Source organism: Eubalaena glacialis, chromosome 3 (genome assembly GCF_028564815.1).
Source record: "Eubalaena glacialis isolate mEubGla1 chromosome 3, mEubGla1.1.hap2.+ XY, whole genome shotgun sequence".
Classification (NCBI taxonomy): Eukaryota; Metazoa; Chordata; class Mammalia; order Artiodactyla; family Balaenidae; genus Eubalaena; species Eubalaena glacialis.
In genome coordinates this window covers 119,382,373-119,402,401 of record NC_083718.1, presented here as the reverse complement: position 1 = coordinate 119,402,401, position 20,029 = coordinate 119,382,373, and the positions used below count along the sequence as shown (strand labels likewise).

The 20,029-nt window shown below is 35.6% G+C and overlaps 1 protein-coding gene across 4 annotated transcripts in view; it reads right to left on the bottom strand.

The window, feature by feature from the left end:
• Positions 1-20,029, bottom strand: part of COL24A1 (collagen type XXIV alpha 1 chain) — a 395,517-nt gene that overhangs the window by 318,543 nt on the left and 56,945 nt on the right. For all 4 annotated transcript variants that reach the window (XM_061183940.1, XM_061183941.1, XM_061183942.1 and 1 more), the window contains exons 8-10: positions 18,123-18,176; positions 4,999-5,043; positions 657-710 (exon numbers count right to left, since the gene is read on the bottom strand). In XM_061183940.1, coding sequence (XP_061039923.1) covers positions 657-710; positions 4,999-5,043; positions 18,123-18,176 — 153 coding nt within the window. The remainder of the gene's footprint in view (positions 1-656; positions 711-4,998; positions 5,044-18,122; positions 18,177-20,029) is intronic.

The window sequence follows — 20,029 nt, the reverse complement described above, 5'->3', positions numbered from 1 at the left end:
AATGTAGTTTTCTAGTATGCTAAATGAATAATTAATTTCAAGAGTAAGTAATCAATTCATGAAAGCCTAAGAAAGAAAATTTGTTCTCTTATTAATCTATATGAAGTAGCTAGAGAAAGTTAGAAATTAGAGGGAAATAAATATGAAATGATTAGAATGAATTTTCACAACAGTATACAAAGACTTGAATCCAGTTCAGATAAAAGTATTCAGATAGTGGTATGTGTAGCGCTGCCAACTGTGTCCCAAGTGTTTATAGTTGTATTATTAAAAAATGTTGCTTATCATATAGAGTCTTAACTTGTACCATCACTTCATTTTAGTCAGTGGCAGTACTGTAAAATCAGTAGTAGGGTTGTTTTAACATTTTATTAGCCCACTGGGCATTTTAACTTAGAAGGTTCCATTGTATATTACTCACATCAAACCTGTTTAAAAATCCTACTCCCATTTTAAGCAGAATTTTCTGCAGTAAAATTTTTGAAGGATTTTTACAACTTTGATATTAGAATTTTTGGAATTATTTTGCTATGAGTAATTCATTATTTAATAAAAGTAAACCAATTATCATTTGAACATTAACTCTTGAAATCAGACCATACAATGTATTAACCAAGAGGAACATAAAAAGAGAAGTTTAAATATAGTTACCTCACCTGCCTGCCAGGGTAACCACGTGAACCAATATTACCAGTGAATCCTGGAATTCCCTAAAATGAAAAATAATAAAACAATACAACAACAAAGTCAAAAGAAACCCAAGGAAACAAAACTGGTGCATTCATAATACCCAAGTTTGGAAAGAATATTTTTTCCATATAAAAATTCTAAGGGTCCTACACATTGCTTATCTGATTGAAGTCATCTATTTAAAATGAAAATGAGATAAAATTGCTAAATAAAAATAAACACAACTATTAGATTAGGGACTTAAATGAGACACTGATTATTAGTAATGATAAATCTAGGGTGGAAAAATCCAGTGATACATAACTTTTAAAAAACATCTTAGAGAAAGAGTTGGTACATTTCATAATAACCAGTATCTTTATGGATTGAACTCCTCATCTCAGGCATCCTGCAACTCTCCTTAACTATCGGAGCATGAGCTCCAGAAGATAAGTAAATGGATATTAAGTGGTAAATATCTGTATCATGACATAGGTCTATCTAAAAATTCACATAGCAACTTTGGATGGGAAATTCATTTTGCACTGACAACTTTGTATGCCTGATTTAAAACAAGGTTTGCTCAAGGAAGGCTGATATATGGAGACTCAAAGGCATAAGAAAGGAAACTTGCTGCAGAACTGTGTGGAAAAGTGAGAAGAAATACCTCCATTCGCTGTTACTTTCTTCCATTGATACATGATTCATTCATTATTCATTCATTCAGTTTATTCAAAGTTTAGGTCTGTTAAATAATTTGTGAACCAAGGAAATGCCAGAAGAATATGTGTTGAGCTGTCTTTACTTAACCACAAATGGTGACAGCAGTGATAAATTTCATAGATTCTTTATTATGTAAAATTCATTTCCTGTTTGTTGTTTGGAAAAGAGATAATAAAAGACACTAGCTCTTTTGCCCCTCTGATCTGAAGTATACAGAAGAGTGTTACTTCCGGTTTAACAATAGAAATACTTTGAACTTCCTAAAATTTGGAAAATCTAGAGAAAAAACAGACCAAGAAAAAGGCAAATGGAGCATCACAGTGGAAAGTTTTTGCCCTCCCATTCCATTAGACTTGTAGGATCCTAATTTGTCCTTCTCTCCACTTTTCTCAGAATCCATCTCTCAGTTTTGTTTTCTCTCATTTCTCCCTGCTGTCTCCCACTTCCTTCCCTTGCTCCAACAATTACCATTTACTTAGCACTTTTTTATGTGCCAATCCTATGCCACGCACTTTACGTCTACTTTACATCTATGAGATAGATACTATTTTCTCCATTTTACATTTGAAGAAACTAAGATACAGAGAAGTTATGAAACCTGCCCAAGATGGCACAGTGAATAAGTAGCAGAGCCTAGATGTGAACCCAGACAATCTGACAAAAGTTGTCACGTGTGTGTATGCACAAACACATATATATATACATGTGCACACATACATACATATATACATATACATACAGACATCTATACATATATATGGCAATGAACAACTTAACAGAATGTGAATAAACAGTTGCCTTCTGAGAAGTAAAATTTTCATCTACATGTGGAGAGATTATATACTATAAATTTCAGAAACCATACTTATGTACAGCATTTATTGAGCACCTATCATGTGCCAGGCACTATTTCAAGAATTTTATATGTATTATCTTATTTAATCTGCTCAAACCCTATAAGGTAGATACCATTATCCCTATTTTACAGATGCGAAAGACATGAAGTGTTTGTCACCAGTGGGAAGTCACTCAGCTAGTAAGTAGAAAGCCAGAATTTAAATCAGCAAGTCTAACTCCAGAGACCACCATTCAAGGCTGCCTCCCTAGTATAGGTTTGAAGTGCAGATAAAGCAGTACTCTAGGGAAGGCCCTCTAATTATGAGCAGTCTATTTACAACTGCTTCCTTTGTTCCCCATCCAATTCTAAAACACACAGGCCTATATCCAGACATCCACAAAACCTTATACTTGGGTATGCCAATAGAAAAGACTGAAATAAATTTAAAAGGCTGTTTTTATTCTGTAGGTTCTGGCTAATGCCAATCACCATCCCTTTCATTAGTTTCCTAGCCAACTTAGGTTAACTGACCTCAATTAAAAAGCAATCTGTTATAAGACATAAATGAAATCTGATTTTGAACGGATTTTCATAGAGGATGTTAAGACAACATGTAGAGATATAACACATTCCAGCTGCACAGAGAAATACACAAAAGGACACCACTGGATGACTAAATTCTGCTCTACTGGAATAGCAGTAAACAAAGTCAACGAGTAAGCTTTCAGCAGTCTTATGTGGCACAAACATATTCTAAGCCAACCACACCCTAAAATCACTTGGACAACCAGAGCAGCTCAAAAGAAACTCAAAACAAACACTATTCCTCAATTCACTCTGCATTTAAAAAATGGCTCACTTAAATCTGTAGATCGAATGGAGGAATTCAGACACAAAGTTATATCTCTACCCCTGGAAAAATCAGGAATAGTAAACCTGCCCCAATCTCACTCTAAGAATTAAAGCACACGCTCTGAGTCAGTCAGACTTCACTGAGAGTCCCAGCACTGCCAGCATGGGTCCTCCCTATCTCAGTTTTTTTCATTAGTAAAATACAATAATAATATCTAGGTCACAGGATTATTGTGTAGAGAGAAGAGAACAATGTGTAAAAATATATTTAAAAGCAGATGTAACTGCAATGATTCTTAGTGTTGTAGAGTATTAAATGAGTGAACATATGGAAATATTAAATAAATACTTATACTACTTGAAGTTCCAGTTAACAGTAGTACAGTTTGGCAACTAATAAAGACTCCGTAAATGACAGCTCTTATTACTAGAGCTTGACCAGATGATATAATTACCTTCCTAAGTGTTTGCTGGCCAGTTTAGAGATATTTACAAATTTTCCAGAAGGGAATGTCTCCTAGCTAATTAGTTACATTCCTCTTAATGTCCACAGTGTTTCCACAGTTAAAATGCAAAATGATTTTAGTTGTTCCTCACAGTTATCACCAATTTTGTCTTTTTTCTTCTGGAAATAAATAAAATAGAAAGAACTGATTCCAATAACACATTTTTCCAACCTTTAAAACTGATTTCAGACTCTTCTCAAAAGCATACCACCCGCAGAACAATGACATGTATACTAACAAAACTAGGTTATAGAACAGTTGCAAGTAAACTGGTCAGTACTGACAAGTGGTCAATTTTTCACTTACTTGCGATGTGTCAGGTTTTCTTCATTGAAATCTACACAGAATTTCTGCCAAAGCAGTATTCTAGGGATTTCTTTTTCCTCCCCAGCAACTAATCCCTCCTGCCCTTCTGATTTTTTTTCCCATAAATGCTCAAATGCTTTTCAGCACTCATTTGATCTTCAGGAAACTGAGATTTTACTTGCTACAGATACATATATCGCTTGCCATGTCTAGTAATTAGCAATCTTGAAAAATTGTGCCTCAGGGACTGAGTAGAGTGTATTGTCCCTCTTACATGAATAAAAGAGAAAACTGGCTTTATTTCTTCATTTATCTTTCCCTCAGGGATAATCCATCACTTTTCTTTCTGGAGCTCCCTTTAGGGCTTCCTGAGGCTCTTTGCTAAATCTCCAATAACGATTTGTCACCTTAGTTAGTATCTAATCTCCTACACTTTTCACTGATTTATTCATACTGGCCTAGTATATATTGTATTGAAAACAAGAGATATGACTTTATTTCTTCCTATGACATAATGATACATTATTTTATGGTGGGAGAGAGAAGGAATAACATGATCAAAAACTAAATAGTTCCCAAACTATTTTGACTTTTACATATGTGTGTATGTGTAGAATAGACAACAAACAGCAGATGTCCCATTCTAGTTTGGATTGTTATTAAAATTTATTTGCATTCCTTCATGCAAGGGTAGGGAACTAACAGCTGTGGATAGACTTCGGAGAACAGGAAAGCCCCTGAAACATACAAAAAAATCAGTGCATATGTGTGTGTGCATATGCGTGTGTGCGCATGCATGGATAATCCGGGGACAGGATACACAGCATTTATGAGATTCTCACAGTGGTTTATGAACAACGGAAGTTTAAGACTGCTGTTCTGGAGCATGTTAGGTAGACAGTGAAAGTCAGTCTAAGATATGAAAAAAAACCCACAAGATTTAATAGATAATAAATTAGAAGTTTTTCCTATACTAAACAGAGTAAAAAGCATTAAGAAAAATTGAAAGAGTTACATGGGGGAAAATAATCTCTCAACGGAGTTCCCTACCGTGTGTCTTTTTCACTGGAGAAGATGCAAGTCTTATAAAGGAAGAATACTTACTTGTTCACCTCGGAGTCCTGGGAGCCCTGGATGTCCTTTGAGACCCTGCAAGGGTAAAGGTGAAGACATACTATGAAAAGTAAACCCATTTGAACCAAATAACTAACCACAGTTGTCTTTCACCCCAACTTTTGGTTTTCCCATTAATACAAGTGTAATTCTTACTAATCTATTTCTTATTAAATGTAATCTTTTAAATTTAATAAAAATTTAATTTATTAAATAATAAATAATTTATTAAATAATAAATTCATATTAGTAATTCTTAATTAATTTGGAGTGTTATTTGAATGATTTGTTTTCAACTAAAATGGTTACATAGTATTGAACTTGAAAAAACAGCATCTTTTATAAAAGGCTGGTATCTAGCAATGGATCTGCTAAATTTTTCTGAAGCTTTTTAAAAGTTGGTTTTAGTTCATTAATGCTGAAACAGAATGCCCTCAGGCATAATCTGTTTGTAATTATTGAAAAACTGGCAGTTTCAGGCAGTTTCCAGGCAGTTTCTCTAATCTAAAACATTGTCATAACATTCTATGAATGAGTGAATAAAAAGAGGCTGCTCACAAGTCCATCAAAAGGGTTTTATAAAGCTGTCTAAGAAATCAGTAACAAATGTTATATATCAATCATACCTCAATAAAAAAAAGAAATTAGTAACAAAAAATATTCCAAATAAGAACCAAAATCAAATCTTAATTTCTATCATTAACACCCTTTTTAAAAGAACCTTTTAGGATTTTAAGCAAACCTCAATAACCTGAAATAAATTATAGTTAGTTTACAAATATCAGAAACTTCAAATTAATGTACTACAATCTGAAGATAAGTTTTTGGGGTTTTAAGATATAGAGTAACAGAGTAAAAAGAGTCATTCAGGATTAATCACGGGGGGTTTATGAACTTGGATTAATGAATTAGAGAAGGAAATGATACTCTGGGACAATGGGGAAATTAGAAGAGGTACCTATTTGAAAAATAAGGAAATGATTTAAGCAGGTTTTGAGGTGATAAACTTAAAACAAAAGTAAATGTTTAAGTAGAGAGGTCTCTTGGGAACCAGAGAGAAGACCAGAAATGTAAGAAGGCAAGTTGGAGACAAAAATTTTTGTGTTATCTGTATATGTAAGCATATTTGTAACAAGGGAATAACAGAAGGAAAAAGCAAGAGGGCAGAGGAAATGCCCTGTCCTCTGGGAGCTCTGTTCTTTCATGATTAGGCTATTAGAGATCAGAGAAGTGGCCATGAGAAAGAAGGGGGAAAAAAGAGGGGGAAAAAGGAACGAAGGCACAAAGAAATTTCACTGAGCCACTATGTACCAGACATTGCACCAGCCACTTCCAAATACCTCACCTAATTCTATGGCAATCCTATGAAGTAGGTATCTTCCTCATTTTTACAGATGAGAAAACTGAGCTCTGAGAAATTAAATGATATGACCAAAGTCATGTAGGTAGTAAGGTGGAATCATGTCAGTTTGACAGATTTATCAAGAATTGAGTAATCTGCCCTTCTATTTACTTAATATGCCTATATTTGTCTCAGGCTCAAATGCAGGCTGTCCTCGTTCTCATCAAATATTCAAACATTAATTTTAGACAACCAAGACAAATCAACAAAAGGAATTATATATCATAAATCATGGTATTATTAAAGTTACACATTTACCACCAGCATCTTATATACCCACAATTTCACTGAGTTTATACATTTTTTAAGATAGCTAAAGACCAGCCTAATTACAAAATAGAAGACATACATTGTTCTCAGTTGTCCAAATGTTACACAAGATTCTACAAATAAAATATCCACAAAGCTTTTAATAACGGGAAATAAGAAATGTCCATAGGCTTCCCTGGTGGCGCAGTGGTTGAGAATCTGCCTGCCAATGCAGGGGATGCGGGTTCGAGCCCCGGTCTGGGAAGATCCCACATGCCGCGGAGCAACTGGGCCCGTGAGCCACAACTACTGAGCCTGCGCGTCTGGAGCCTGTGTTCCGCAACAAGAGAGGCCGCGACAGTGAGAGGCCCGCGCACCGCGATGAAGAGTGGCCCCCCACTTGCCACAACTAGAGAAAGCCCTCCCACAGAAACGAAGACCCAACACAGCCAAAAATAAATAAATAAATTAATTAATTAATTTAAAAAAAAAAAAAGAAAAAAAGAAATGTCCTCAGCACTAAGATAGTGGTGGTGGCTCCCTCGGATGAGGCAGCAGCTCTAGAAGGATGGAGTTCCTAAGAGAGTGTCAGGAAGATGAGAAATGAGGAGCCAGGGCGAGAGGTACACAGGTAGAGAAACTCTCTGCCATGGGCCTAGTTCCTTTTCTTTTTTATTAAAAACTGTGCTTTTATATTTACTTACTTGTTTTTATTTCTGTGTACTGCTGAGCCTAGCTAGCTACATGCTTCCCTTTCTTTGGCCACTATCTGTTTCTCTGACCAGTTTCTTCCCTCCCCAGCCCTGGCGAAACAGAATGCAGTGGTGCTACAACTTCTTTAGCTTACTTTCCCTGAAGCAGTTTATAACGGTGAACTAGACATGTTATGTTGATCATAATATCCTCTGAATGTACAACTCCCTCTGAAGAGATCCTTCCTCATCCACAGACTCTCATATAAAGGCAGCACCAAATAGTCATGAGCTCCCTCCTACTCCACCTCAGCCCCAGGAGATGGCATTCAATCTAAGGGAAGCCAATATGAATTCTGGCCAGTAGCCTATGAGGCCACTTGGAATGGAGAGTTTTGCCTAAACAGGGTGAAGCTGGGCCAATCAAATTCTTTTTTAAATTAAGTTCAACAGGAAGGAAGGAAGGAAGGACGGAAGGGAGGAAGGGAGGAAGGGAGGGAGGGAGGGAGGGAGTACTGATTCAGGTACTTAGCTGAAGCTAGAAAGACTGACCAAGAAAGGATAAGAGGAAGAGAAGAAAGCCAAAGTATGAGTAAAAAATTTACAGTAAGCAGAAACTATGCTGAGAAAGAAAGTTTTTGTCAGAGGAAAAGCCAGATAACACAAAAGGGCAGATTCAGAGAGAGGAGATGAGTAGCAGTGCTAATAGAAAAGTACAGTAAAAGATCCACAAACTAATGTTGCTAGATACTCAGAGCTGCTTTGAATCAGTGCCCGCCCCCGCGAGGCTAAGTCATATTACAGTACCATTTTTAGATTCCATGGGTCCCTGATTTCCCTTAATGCTGTAGAGAGGATTGAAATAATTCCCTCTTCCCTGGGATAGCCTAAGTCTCCATTCTTTGCAATCAAAAGAGCTGAAGTGAAACAAAATGTTTTTGGTTTGGTTTGGTTTACTACTAATAATAATGAAAAGACCAAGCACACTGAGCTCTAGATCCAGTTTTGCCACTAAATAGCTATATCATGAGTTTCAAAGTCTTCATCTGTAAAATGACAGCAATGAATTAAACTACTGCTATATCTCCTTTTAATTGCCAGCATTCTGCAATTAGTTGAATCTGTTAAGAAAGTCACTACTTTTTTTTTCACCTTTCATTGAATGAAAAACAAAGGCATTTGTAAGAGTCAATTCAGGCTTTGAGGCACTGGAAGAATTCAAGTAACACTGATGTATCACTGATGTACGTATCAGAGAAAAAACAGATTCAGGCTCCCATGGGCATATGACCTGAAACAAAGATGGGGACTCTGAGATGAGCAGAATGGAAAGAGAATGGGTCAGGTAGGAGGCTATTATGAGAGTCTAGGAGAAAGATGATTACAAATTAGATTTGAGGGCAGAGTTAGAGATGATATATATGCCCCTTAAAGAGTTTAAACTTAAGCTCCTGAACTATTTTATTCAATGTGGTATCCCCAGTGTCTAGAACATAGTAAGTGCTTGTTAATTAATTGATGGAAAGATTTGGATGAATAAATGAATTGATGTAAAGACTTAGAGGAATTTGAGGGTTACTTGGGGGAAAATAGATTCTAAGTATTCAATATGATATCTCAATTCTCTTAATATTGAAATGAAAGGTAATAAGTGGGAGAAAAAATATCTTCTGTTATTTTTCAATGTAATAATATTTTACTGTAATATACTGGCATTAGCACCACTATTGTATAAAAGCCTCCATTTATTCCCTAATTTGTGACTACAGGTCTCATTTGTTTTCTACTTAAATACTAGTCTGTAATATTTTAAAAAACAAAGGGAATAAGCTCCTGGGAAGAATGCCTACATTCAAGCTTTGGCATAGCTCCAATCTAAGGACGTGACACTTTATTTTTAATTTTTTAAAAATTTTTTGGCCATGCCGCGCCGCATGTGGAATCTTAGTTCCCCCACCAGGGATCAAACCTACGCCCCCTGAATTGGAAGCACGGAGTCTTAACCACTGGACCGCCAGGGAAGTCTCCCTGACACTTTACTTTTTTTTTTTTTTTAATGTACGTATGTAAGTATGTATGTATGTATGTATGTATGTATGTATGTATGGCTGTGTTGGGTCTTCGTTTCTGTGTGAGGGCTTTCTCTAGTTGCGGCAAGCGGGGGCCACTCTTCAACTTCATCGCGGTGCGCGGGCCTCTCACTATCGCAGCCTCTCTTGTTGCGGAGCACAGGCTCCAGACGCGCAGGCTCAGTAGTTGTGGCTCACGGGCCTAGTTGCTCCGCGGCATGTGGGATCTTCCCAGACCGGGGCTCGAACCCGTGTCCCCTGCATTGGCAGGCGGATTCTCAACCACTGCGCCACCAGGGAAGCCGGACACTTTACTTTTAAAAGTTTGTTTATATTGTAGTCTTTTGAAAATACTATTTGAGTCATTGTTCTTCCTATACTTACATAGGAAAAATAACAAAAAAGGCCGAGTAACTAACAATGTATGATTTTTCTCTGATAAATATACTGAAACTGATGGAAACACACATTTCTTAAGGAATGCCAATAGAAAAATTTACAAGTTCTGTTTTAGAACAGATTAAAAACTCATTATAATGAGTTATAGGGTTGTTTCAATTTTTGTTGTGATGTAAATTTGCCTTGCCAAGAATTCCAGTAATAAAAGGGGTTTAGAATCTAATTTTAATATAGAGATTTTAATTTTAATACTTATTTTAACAACAATTTAAACCCTAACAAATATGTTATCAACAGGTGACCACACAGGACCAAAAAAAAAAAGATACAATTGAATCAAAATCAGAAATATTAAGGGATGGAAAAGAAACAAACTTCAAATATATACCTGAACTACCCCCAAGTAATTAAAATTTGGATACATAAATAAAATGTTTATCCATAAGGAAAATAGTGGTACCATTTACATACAGGGCCATCCTTGCTTTGCACCGGTACTAGAGGACCATGAAACTGACCATATAAGCTGAAACCATGCCAAGCAATCTTAATAATGGGAAAAACTGCAATTGTTCTGTGACCTTTAAAAATTTTTGTCAAAATGTTTAAAAGTCTCACTGTCAGTTACCTTTGTATAGGGAAATAAAAAATGTTAAATATTAACTTAGTACAGTGTAATTTAAAACATTAGAAACAGTGAGAAATTAAAGTTCTATTTCTTAGAAAAAATTTATGAAGAGTAGTTTGAATAGTGCTTTTCTTGTATAAATAACCATACAGAGCAAGCATATATTCTATGTTTTGGCAAACTGTCATACTCCTTTCTAAGTGTGGGTCAGCTCCCAACATTTCATCCTCTGCACTTTCAATGTCATGAAATAGCTCCAAGAGTTCTTCTAACGTGAAGTTTTTTTGCTGTTGTAACCTCCTCTGGGACATGTCTATCCTATTCATCACAACCCTTTCCTCTTATGTCAAAAAATTTGCCTTAAAAAAAGATAATAAAAACAAGTTTGCCTTTACCAAGTTCCTCTGTCTGCTATGTAGAGTCTCTCAAATGGCAGCAGTGCCCCAGGATCAGCTATTTCTTCTATAACTCCATTTATATTTGATTCTAATTTCAATTTCTGTGTTATCACTATTTCTTTATTTCATTGTACTTTTCATCTTTGTTGACCAGTTACTTTTTTTGATTATCCATTTGTGTAAAATGCCACATGAGTTTATCAGAGAGAAGGAAGCAAGACAGCTACACACTCTGCTGTCTGTGCATGAACTAACAGATGTGTCGTGTACAATCACCAACAGATTCTGAATGAAATGATGTGACCAATCACTGATCTTAATGCACATTTACTATTTATGTAGTGACTTGTAAGCTGAAGAGCCAGTAGCAAAGCTTATACTTTACACAGCTAATCACAGTGTGATTAATTTGAACCATGTTGTTGGGGGACTGGTGTTATTTAATTAAACCGTGTTAAGTGAAATTTGTGTATATTGGAACCATGCAAAGTGAGGAATGCTTGTATATATGTATTGAGAAAGATTCTCGATGATATAATCTCTATGTTGTCAACTTCATATATAAATGGTTTTCTTCTTTTAACAGTTCTTTCCCCCACTAAATGCGAAGGACTTATATTCACTGAGGTAAAGATTTTTCCTACATATGAGAAAGTATCCCCTATGGCATAAGACAACTTCTCTATTACCACTCTGATTTTCTATCTTGGTCCTCCTTAGATAAACTTTAGGTTTCAGAAAGGTAGGAGCATTTGTCTCTAGAATCCACTTAAGGACTCCTAAATCACTCATATATTTCCCTTTAGCCCACTGCTACTGCACTGTTATCTGAAAGCCAGTATTAAATTGTCCTTTTCTGTAATGTAATAATAGCATTCCTCTACAGATCAGGTGATTCCAAGTATCTAATAAAATCTGTCAAACACTACAGGACTCATATGTCAGCAATGCCTTGAGGAATACAAAGGTTTGTAGCCATGTTTTGGCCAAAATAACCAGGGAAACCTATGGCAAACCAGAGAAATAGTGGTAAGACACCCATAGCTGATCGAAAAAGAAGCCTTAAGCAAGAATTCAGAATGAGATAAAAAAAAATCAACAACCATGAACATGTAAGTACTACTTGAGGTAAGGCAATAAAGTTCCTGAAGTTTTAAGAATAGGGAGTTTAATTGTTTTCAAACAATTAAATAGAAGAATGATCCCAGGTAACTGGAGAGACTGAAGAGAATTAAATTAGAGAATGAATAGCACACAGACCTCTCTATTCTACCCACCTCCTCTTCTTCTCGGAACATACTTCCCTCACGCCCACAACAGAATCCTGCCCACCTCTGTCCCAAGCTCCTCATAATATTGACCCATTAACCTACATTAATTAGTACTCGGTTTTCACCTTGGCCCCATCAACTCCAGCTGTAGTCCTTCTCAACTAGTTCTCGTGGAGAAAAACAGTATGACAAACTAATTCTCAAAATGGTGCTAAATGACCAATAACAGCTTTTTCTGAGGACAGACATTTTTTTTAAAACCTTCTGGGAAATGAAATACTTTCAGCCAAATGAATTTATTGTTAATGTTAGGATGTCAATCACAAGAGGAAAATATCTTTGGATGAAGGAACGTCTTCCAAGTCCCACAAGAGTACACCACTTCGGTAGCCACTGGATTGCCTGTGAGGGAGTTCAGTATGTGTTGCCTTGTTCTTAGCTTCCCCTTCCATTAGTGGAAATGGCAGAGTGCAGAGTAGATGGTCACAGTGGTGACAGCACAGCCCCTAAGCAGCAGCTTTTATGTTAGACTTTCAGTACTAAGCCTGAACTGCAAACCAAGCAAAGGAAAATGTAGCTCTGCAGACTTTTACAGGAATATTGGGCAGGTGAGAAGATGATCTATAGCGTTAACTATGGAACATAAGAATTCCCCTTATTTCTTTCTCCAGGCACAGATTTTATTTTTATTGTTGTTCTCATCAACATTCAGTATTGCTGTACTTCCTTAGTACTGTCCTTGCTTGAAATAGATTATGAAAAGCTGTATAGGTTTTGAGTGACTGATAAATCATAATGCATTCCACTTGATTTTTTCAGCTCTTCTTTCCTTTCCAACTTTATAAAGATGTTAACTGTGTACCTCCTATGTAATGGAAAGATTTTTTTAACTGAAATAATTCCATCAAACTAGAATAAGAATTCACACTGATTTATAATTATTACTAAAAGTATAGTAGTTGAATTTTTTGACATTCAGAAAAATACTGCCATACATTATTCATAACAATCTGTTTTAAAATGTGTGCCTCATATTTCACAATTGTTCTGAGTTATACCTTCATGCTAAGATGTGCTTATTAACTGCTCCCATCTGGCTTATCCTCTTGACCCCAGAAAAATTTCTTCAATTGAAATTGCTGTTAATGTTCTTACAATTTTAAAAAGCAGACTTCCAATAGTAATGTAGCAACTGATCAGCTATATTTAAAAACCAATTTAAAAATTCATCTGGAGTCCAAGCTCAGAATTGTGACTCTTGTGTTCCAACCAACCCAGCATGCACTCTGGATCTAACTTATCTGATTTTTGGCACAAATTTAAACATTTAGTGGGAAGTGAAAACATATTTCAGTTCCTAGGTAAATAAGAGTTATATTAAGGTGGCTAAATTGAGGCAATGTAACCAGTCAATCTGGGGAAATTCACAGCTTGTTAAAGTGGTAATATTGGTTTTTAAAAACAAGTCAAGGTGTGACTATTGATTTCAGATTTTTTTAAAAGAAAAAATTCAAGGGCCTTTCCTTATGAAACCCCCTGATTTCATTCTTAACTGTCCCTCTTCAGAGAGAAGCACTATCTTTTTTTTTTAATATGCATGATTTTATACATTTATATAAATACAATGTTTCACTGTTCAGTAAAGCATAAATTTCTGTAAGTTGTTTTGATAATGTTATATTTTTGCATGTTTTTGAACTTTATATATATTACACTATACAAATGCTTTGAGGCTATTTCTTTTGTCAATGTTACATTTTTGAGATTTATACATGTTGCCATAAATAGGTAGATTTAGTTTGTTCATTTTAGCTGCTGCATAGTGTTACATTTTATGAATCTATCAAAATATATCCTTTTAAAATTTAAATATATTGGGGTTTCTACTGTTTTGTTTTCATAAACAATGCTGCAGGTAACATTTTAAAATTTCTTCTTGTGTATGTGTGTTAGAGAGTTTCTCTAAGATATATTCATATGAGCAGAATTACTAAGTGTTAGGCAGTGTGCATCTTCACCTTTCCTAGACATGCCAAATCGTGCTCCAAAGTGGTTGTTCCAGTTCCATCAGCAGTAAATGAGAATTCCTGTTGTATCTCATCTGGCCAAAAGTAGGTATTTTCAGACTTTAAATATTTGCCAATTGGACAATTGTGAAATGATACCTCATTGTTTTAATTCCATTTCCCTTATTCCTAGTATGGTTAAAAATCTTTTCACATATTAAGTGACCAACGGATTTGCTGTTTTGGGAACTCCCCATTTTTCTGTTGGGTTATTGATTTCTGTGCATTCTTTACATGTTCTGGATGCTAGTTCTTTGTTAGTTACATGTGTTACAAATATTTTCTCCCAGTCTGTGGCTTGTATTTTCACTATTTGTGTTGTACCTTGTTGTGGGGGAGGGGGGGGAAGCCTTATTTTTAATAAAGTAAATTTATTAATCTTTAAAAAAAAAGTCAAGGGGTGAGAGATAAAAGGGATAAAAGGCAGAAGCAAACCAAAAACTCTACTGAAGAGTGAATAAAAATACTGCTGCTGATTTACTTGCTTTGTTATTTCTATCTCAATATTACTTCTAGTTTTCAGAACATTTTATATTAATCTTCTGTTTATTTATCTCAACAGTTTCCATGAGTTGTCAGTATTTCTACACACAACTTTCTTGCAGCCACTTCAAAGATTACTTAAAGAATTGTAATATTTCCAGATACTTCCAGAGAAAAGGAATAATGATGTCATTATTACCTGTCATCCAAAACTATATTTGTTCCCTTGGCTTTCAGGAAAAAACAAAATTTTACTTCCTCTTGCATTCATGCTTGAGGTAGTCAGAAGTAATCAAACTCACATATAACAAATATTGGCATAATGAACTAATATATGGGGAAACAGTATTTGAAGTTATTAAGAGCACAGTCATGTCAAAGATGCCTGGATTTGAGTCCTAACTCTGTCAATTATTAGTCATGTGGCCTTGGGTAAATGACTTAACCATTTTATACCTCAATTAACTTATTTATGACACACTGAACATACTATCTGTCTCAATGGGTTGTTTTTAAGATAAAAAGATACAGGGTTCAGCAGATAGACTATAATATTGCACATAAGAAAGGAGCTGTTAATATTTACTGTAATAGTTATAATAATAATTCAAAAATAGTTTGATAGATAAAATATGTAATAAACTTCATATTAATCAAATCCCAAGTACCTTATTCATCTTTCATAATAAGCACAGACTGTTAAAAGCACAGTGGATTCAGTATCAGCAAGTATTATCTCTTGATCCTGCTGTAACTCTGAGTGACCCTGAGCAATTCTCTTAACCTCTCTGGGCTTATCTTAGATTTATCACTTACAGAATGAATAACTTAAGTTCTTGTCTTGACCTTAAGAATTCATGTAGCATTTTAGGGGTAGAACTGAAAGGATGAAGGAATAGGAGTCCCTAGGTTATAACTAATATGAACTTTTATTCTAGGTACTCCTAGAATGGATCCTGTTTGCAGGAAGTAACTCTGAGAATGACCTAGGTGGTTCAAAAAATGAACCAAAATTAGTAAATTCCATAAATAATCAGTCTGGTCCTTCTGCCTTTCATACAAACCACAGGAACAGAAAGAGTCTACCAAGCTCACTGTGAGAGTATTTCTACTGCACATTCATATTAAAGTAAGACACGCACGTAGATAGTGTGATGGAAACTTGTTCCAAGCCTGCTATGTGGAGAATTAGTTTAGGTTTAGATTGAGCCCCTATGTCTGCAATACTTTCCTGCAATACTTGTTTTTAAAAAGTCTATATACAGTTGCCATTATTAGACAAACTCTGAAAAGAGGGAAAGCATTCTCAGAAAAACTACAAAATCATCTCAAATATTTCAACACTGTTTTGAACTACTATCAAAGCATAGTGAACCATGGATGCTTCATTTATCAGAAAGTAATTTGGTTTCTAAATACTTTCGACTAAACCTTCTCTAGACAAAATTCAGCTATAGTTGCTAATTGATAACATAGCAAGATCCCTGACTTCTACAGTGTCTGTTTCTACTAGTTAACAATACAAGCCGGATTTTTAAAGTTTAAAAAACTGTGTGAGAGAAAAGAAGTCTGTGAAAGATATGTATCCATGACCCAGTTTGTTTAACTTAATGCTATTTCACTTTACTAGACTTATTGAGAATATATTATTTTTGGTCTGTGTATTTTGAAATACCGATGGGCCAAGGCTCATATAATATGTGCATAAGTCCTTGGAAGATAATATCTTCCACTTTAAGTAAGTAAAACTTCAAAGTTAAAAATGATAATCTGCTCTAATAGTTAAAATCAGTCTTTTAAAATTTTCTCTATAGTATTTCTTTATATACTCCTCTACACAATCACGACTCAAGCTTTATTTATCAATAATTTTTTCCCTTTCTGGAACGCTAATTTCATGAACCATGGGCATTATTAACCTTGGAAAGTAATGATTTGTTTTTCTCTCATACACAGTGGCATTCTTCAGGATGCAATAACTGTATATTTAATATCAAATACAATTTATTAAGGTAATTTTCATATTATGAGATTTTCTTTGTTTGATGCTATTCATCAGTACAGTTTCCTCAGAGGTACACTTAGCAGTCAGAGGTATACTAAGTAGCATTAATCAGACAGATTCATGACTGTATGTCAAGACCAATTCTGGTACAAACGATCACTCTGCAGTTTCATGGAAGCAACCAACAACCTCAAAGGAGTTGTCAGATTCTAAGTACTATCTAGGATGAAGACTAGTCTAAATGCCATAAGAACAATGGTGTGGTATGGTCATGGGAGGAAAAATACTCCATGAGATCAAAACCTTTTTAATCAATTTACAATTGTGCCCTGTAGAAGGGATTATGAAGGGAAGCAAACAAGGTCAGGATCCTTTCCAAAACCAGATAAATAGCTGATGGTTAACAGTTATTAACAGCTTGCTATTTTTTCTGACACTGTATTGCATGGATTATTCCATTCCATGTTCCCAACAGCTCCCTGTGAAGTGGGTAGTATTATCTTCACATTTTACACATGAAGGAACTAAAGCTTAGGTTAAGCAACCTGCCCAAGGTCGACGGGACCTAGAAAATGGCAGATGGAATTTGAACAAAATTAACCAGAGCCAGAATACCATCTCCAATCTAAATCTTCCAAGAGGAAAAGAATATGACACAATAAGACACCAACATAGCTCATTATTAAGTGTATTTAGGCGCCCATATCAAGTCAAATACTGCCCTCCAATATTTTGGGGCCTTTAATACCTTAGACAGAAATTTTGTATCTTCTTCATCCCCTGTAGAAAATCAATAACTCAGTGTTTGAGAAAAAGACAACTCAGTGTTTGAGAAGAATTTACACTTGTGTTAATTCAGGAAACTGCCCAGCATATTTTATGAAATAATTATAGAGGCTGTGTTACTATTCCTTTTTACCCGAGAAAAAGCCAACTCACATGCATATGACTACTATTTTTTACTACCTATCCCCAACCCTCACTTCTACTCTATTTACACTTCAGGCCTCACATTCATGTATATATCATGGCAGAGCTTATTATTTCCTAATAAAATTAGAAACTCTTTAAAAAAAAAGCCAAGTATTTTACCTACATCCAAGTGTACCTCACTTTGGATATATAAAAGTTACAATGTGACTTCAAAGTTTTAGAAGTAAGTTATTGCCCTAATGTAATAAAAAAAGAGAACTCCAAAATTCTATCAGTGACTTTCTCCTACATGTGAATTTTGTCCCCATCATTATCTGAAGGGTTTTCTTTTATTTTTCTTAAGACCCTGGCTTTGGTGGGCACCACTTTCCTGGATTAGGACAGCACCCTAATTCCTATTGCTGAGGAAAGGAATTTAAAACATTGACTTTGGGCTCAACTTCAGAATGAGATCTTAGGAGCTGAAGAGCTCCGAGATCCACATGGCACCCAAATACATCAAAGTAAAACTACATCTTACCTTAACACCTTGCATACCAGGGGGCCCCATTAATCCAGAAAGACCTTGATCACCCTAAGAACAAAACACAGAGGTTTAATATTCTGAAAGAGAATTGAAAATTATGATTTCCTTGCTGCAGTATTTCACCTTGGACGTCCAGATCTCACTGCATTCATTTCTGATCTCCTCTATCTGGCTCAAGGTCCACCTCGTTTCTGGGACTGTTTGAGACCTTTTCTGAGGCTCCCAGCCCTTATCTCTTCTAGTGCTGATTACCTGGACAGTACTTCCCCCACTTCTAAGGCCCTGCTTCTTTTTCTCTGATGTCCTTTTCTCTAGGAATGTCCTTACTTCCCAAATTCTCATGTTTCCCAAAGTCTACCGTGCTTTAAAAATGTAAAGGAATCTACTTAAACATTCTACCAGTGCTTTGTGAGGCAGCTGTGGACGGCCCAGGCCTGCCCTTCTAGGTGAGGACCTGCAGCCTGATGGGACGCCCACCCTCAAGGCAGAGCTGGGGGGCGGGAGGCAGGACTGGGCTCTCGTCATGCACCAGGGAAGGGGGCACTTCCGTTTCTGGGGCTGCAGTGAAAATTTACTGGGAGGACCGTGTGTTTGACTTCACAGACTCAACTTTGCAAATTAGGGCCTTCTGTCCCCACACCCCAACCCGTTCCCTCAAATGTGATGAAGGCCCGCGAGCAGGGTAGGAAGGAGAAATTATACCAGTGAGTGGAAAGGAGTGTCTGTGGTGGGTAGAATTGCCAACGACATAGAGGAGGCTGTGTGAACTGACAATGATGAAGCACGTCAAAGTGGAATGGGGCTATAATCTTAAACCAGTTTACTCGTGGTACACTTCTTCTTCGCCTCTGTTCCCTTCCCTCTTCCTGCTGTGACAAAGTTATTGTGCATGAAAAAAAGTATGTTCTTTGAAAGAAAAAAAGAGTACTTAGTTAATAACCCTAAATAAACTCGTTAAAGACTGTTTAGGCACTATTTAATTTTCAATGTATTATCTACTTTAATATGTCATCAAATGAAACAATCAGAAGGGAAAAGGATGTTTCTGATTAACTATAAAGTGCTTTTCCATATGTTTAATATTTTAATGTTTTTTTGCTCAGTGTTTTATTAGGATGGCTTCCATTTGTTATGGGATGATGGGTTTATACATATATATATATATTTTTACACTTATTTCTCTGATAGAAGGAAAAGAAAACTGCACTAGGAAACAGGAGACTGGAGGCTCATCTCCTACTAGCTCTAATCAAGGGTAGATCACTCGATTTCCCTTCAAAGTTTCTCCATCTGAAAAATGAGAATAATAATATCACACTCGTCTTGTGGGAAAGGAAAAATTACCACTATTTAAAAGTTATCTTTGTTTGCCATTGAGGTCCCACAAGAAATTAAACACTTAGGTGTGCTCTATGAGAGATGTTACTTACTGGATATTACATGCAGAAGGACTAGAATCTGCATTGCTTTTATTGTTTCATCATTGACTATATATTTATTGTAAAAATAGCTAAATGTTTAAAAATAAAATTCAATTGTTTCCCAATCCCCCAATACTCACACCAATTTAATGTTTGTATTTTATTTATTTGTATTTATATTGTATATGTATAAATATCCTGCCTCCTCAGTATAATTGAACCTAATTGTATGTAAATATAATTTTTGAGAAATTGTTTTTAAATGTTACCATTTTAAAAATATCTCATTTTGAAAGCTGGATTTCACTTAAAGCTCAATGAAAACATTCTATTAAATCCTATATCTTACCATATTTCTCCTATATAGTATTGACCACAGTTAGTATATGAGTAACTCAAAAAGTTAAAAAAAAAAAAAAACCCACTGACATACTTCCAAGTCACAACTCACAGGCTGAATCACCCTATATTTTATACAGA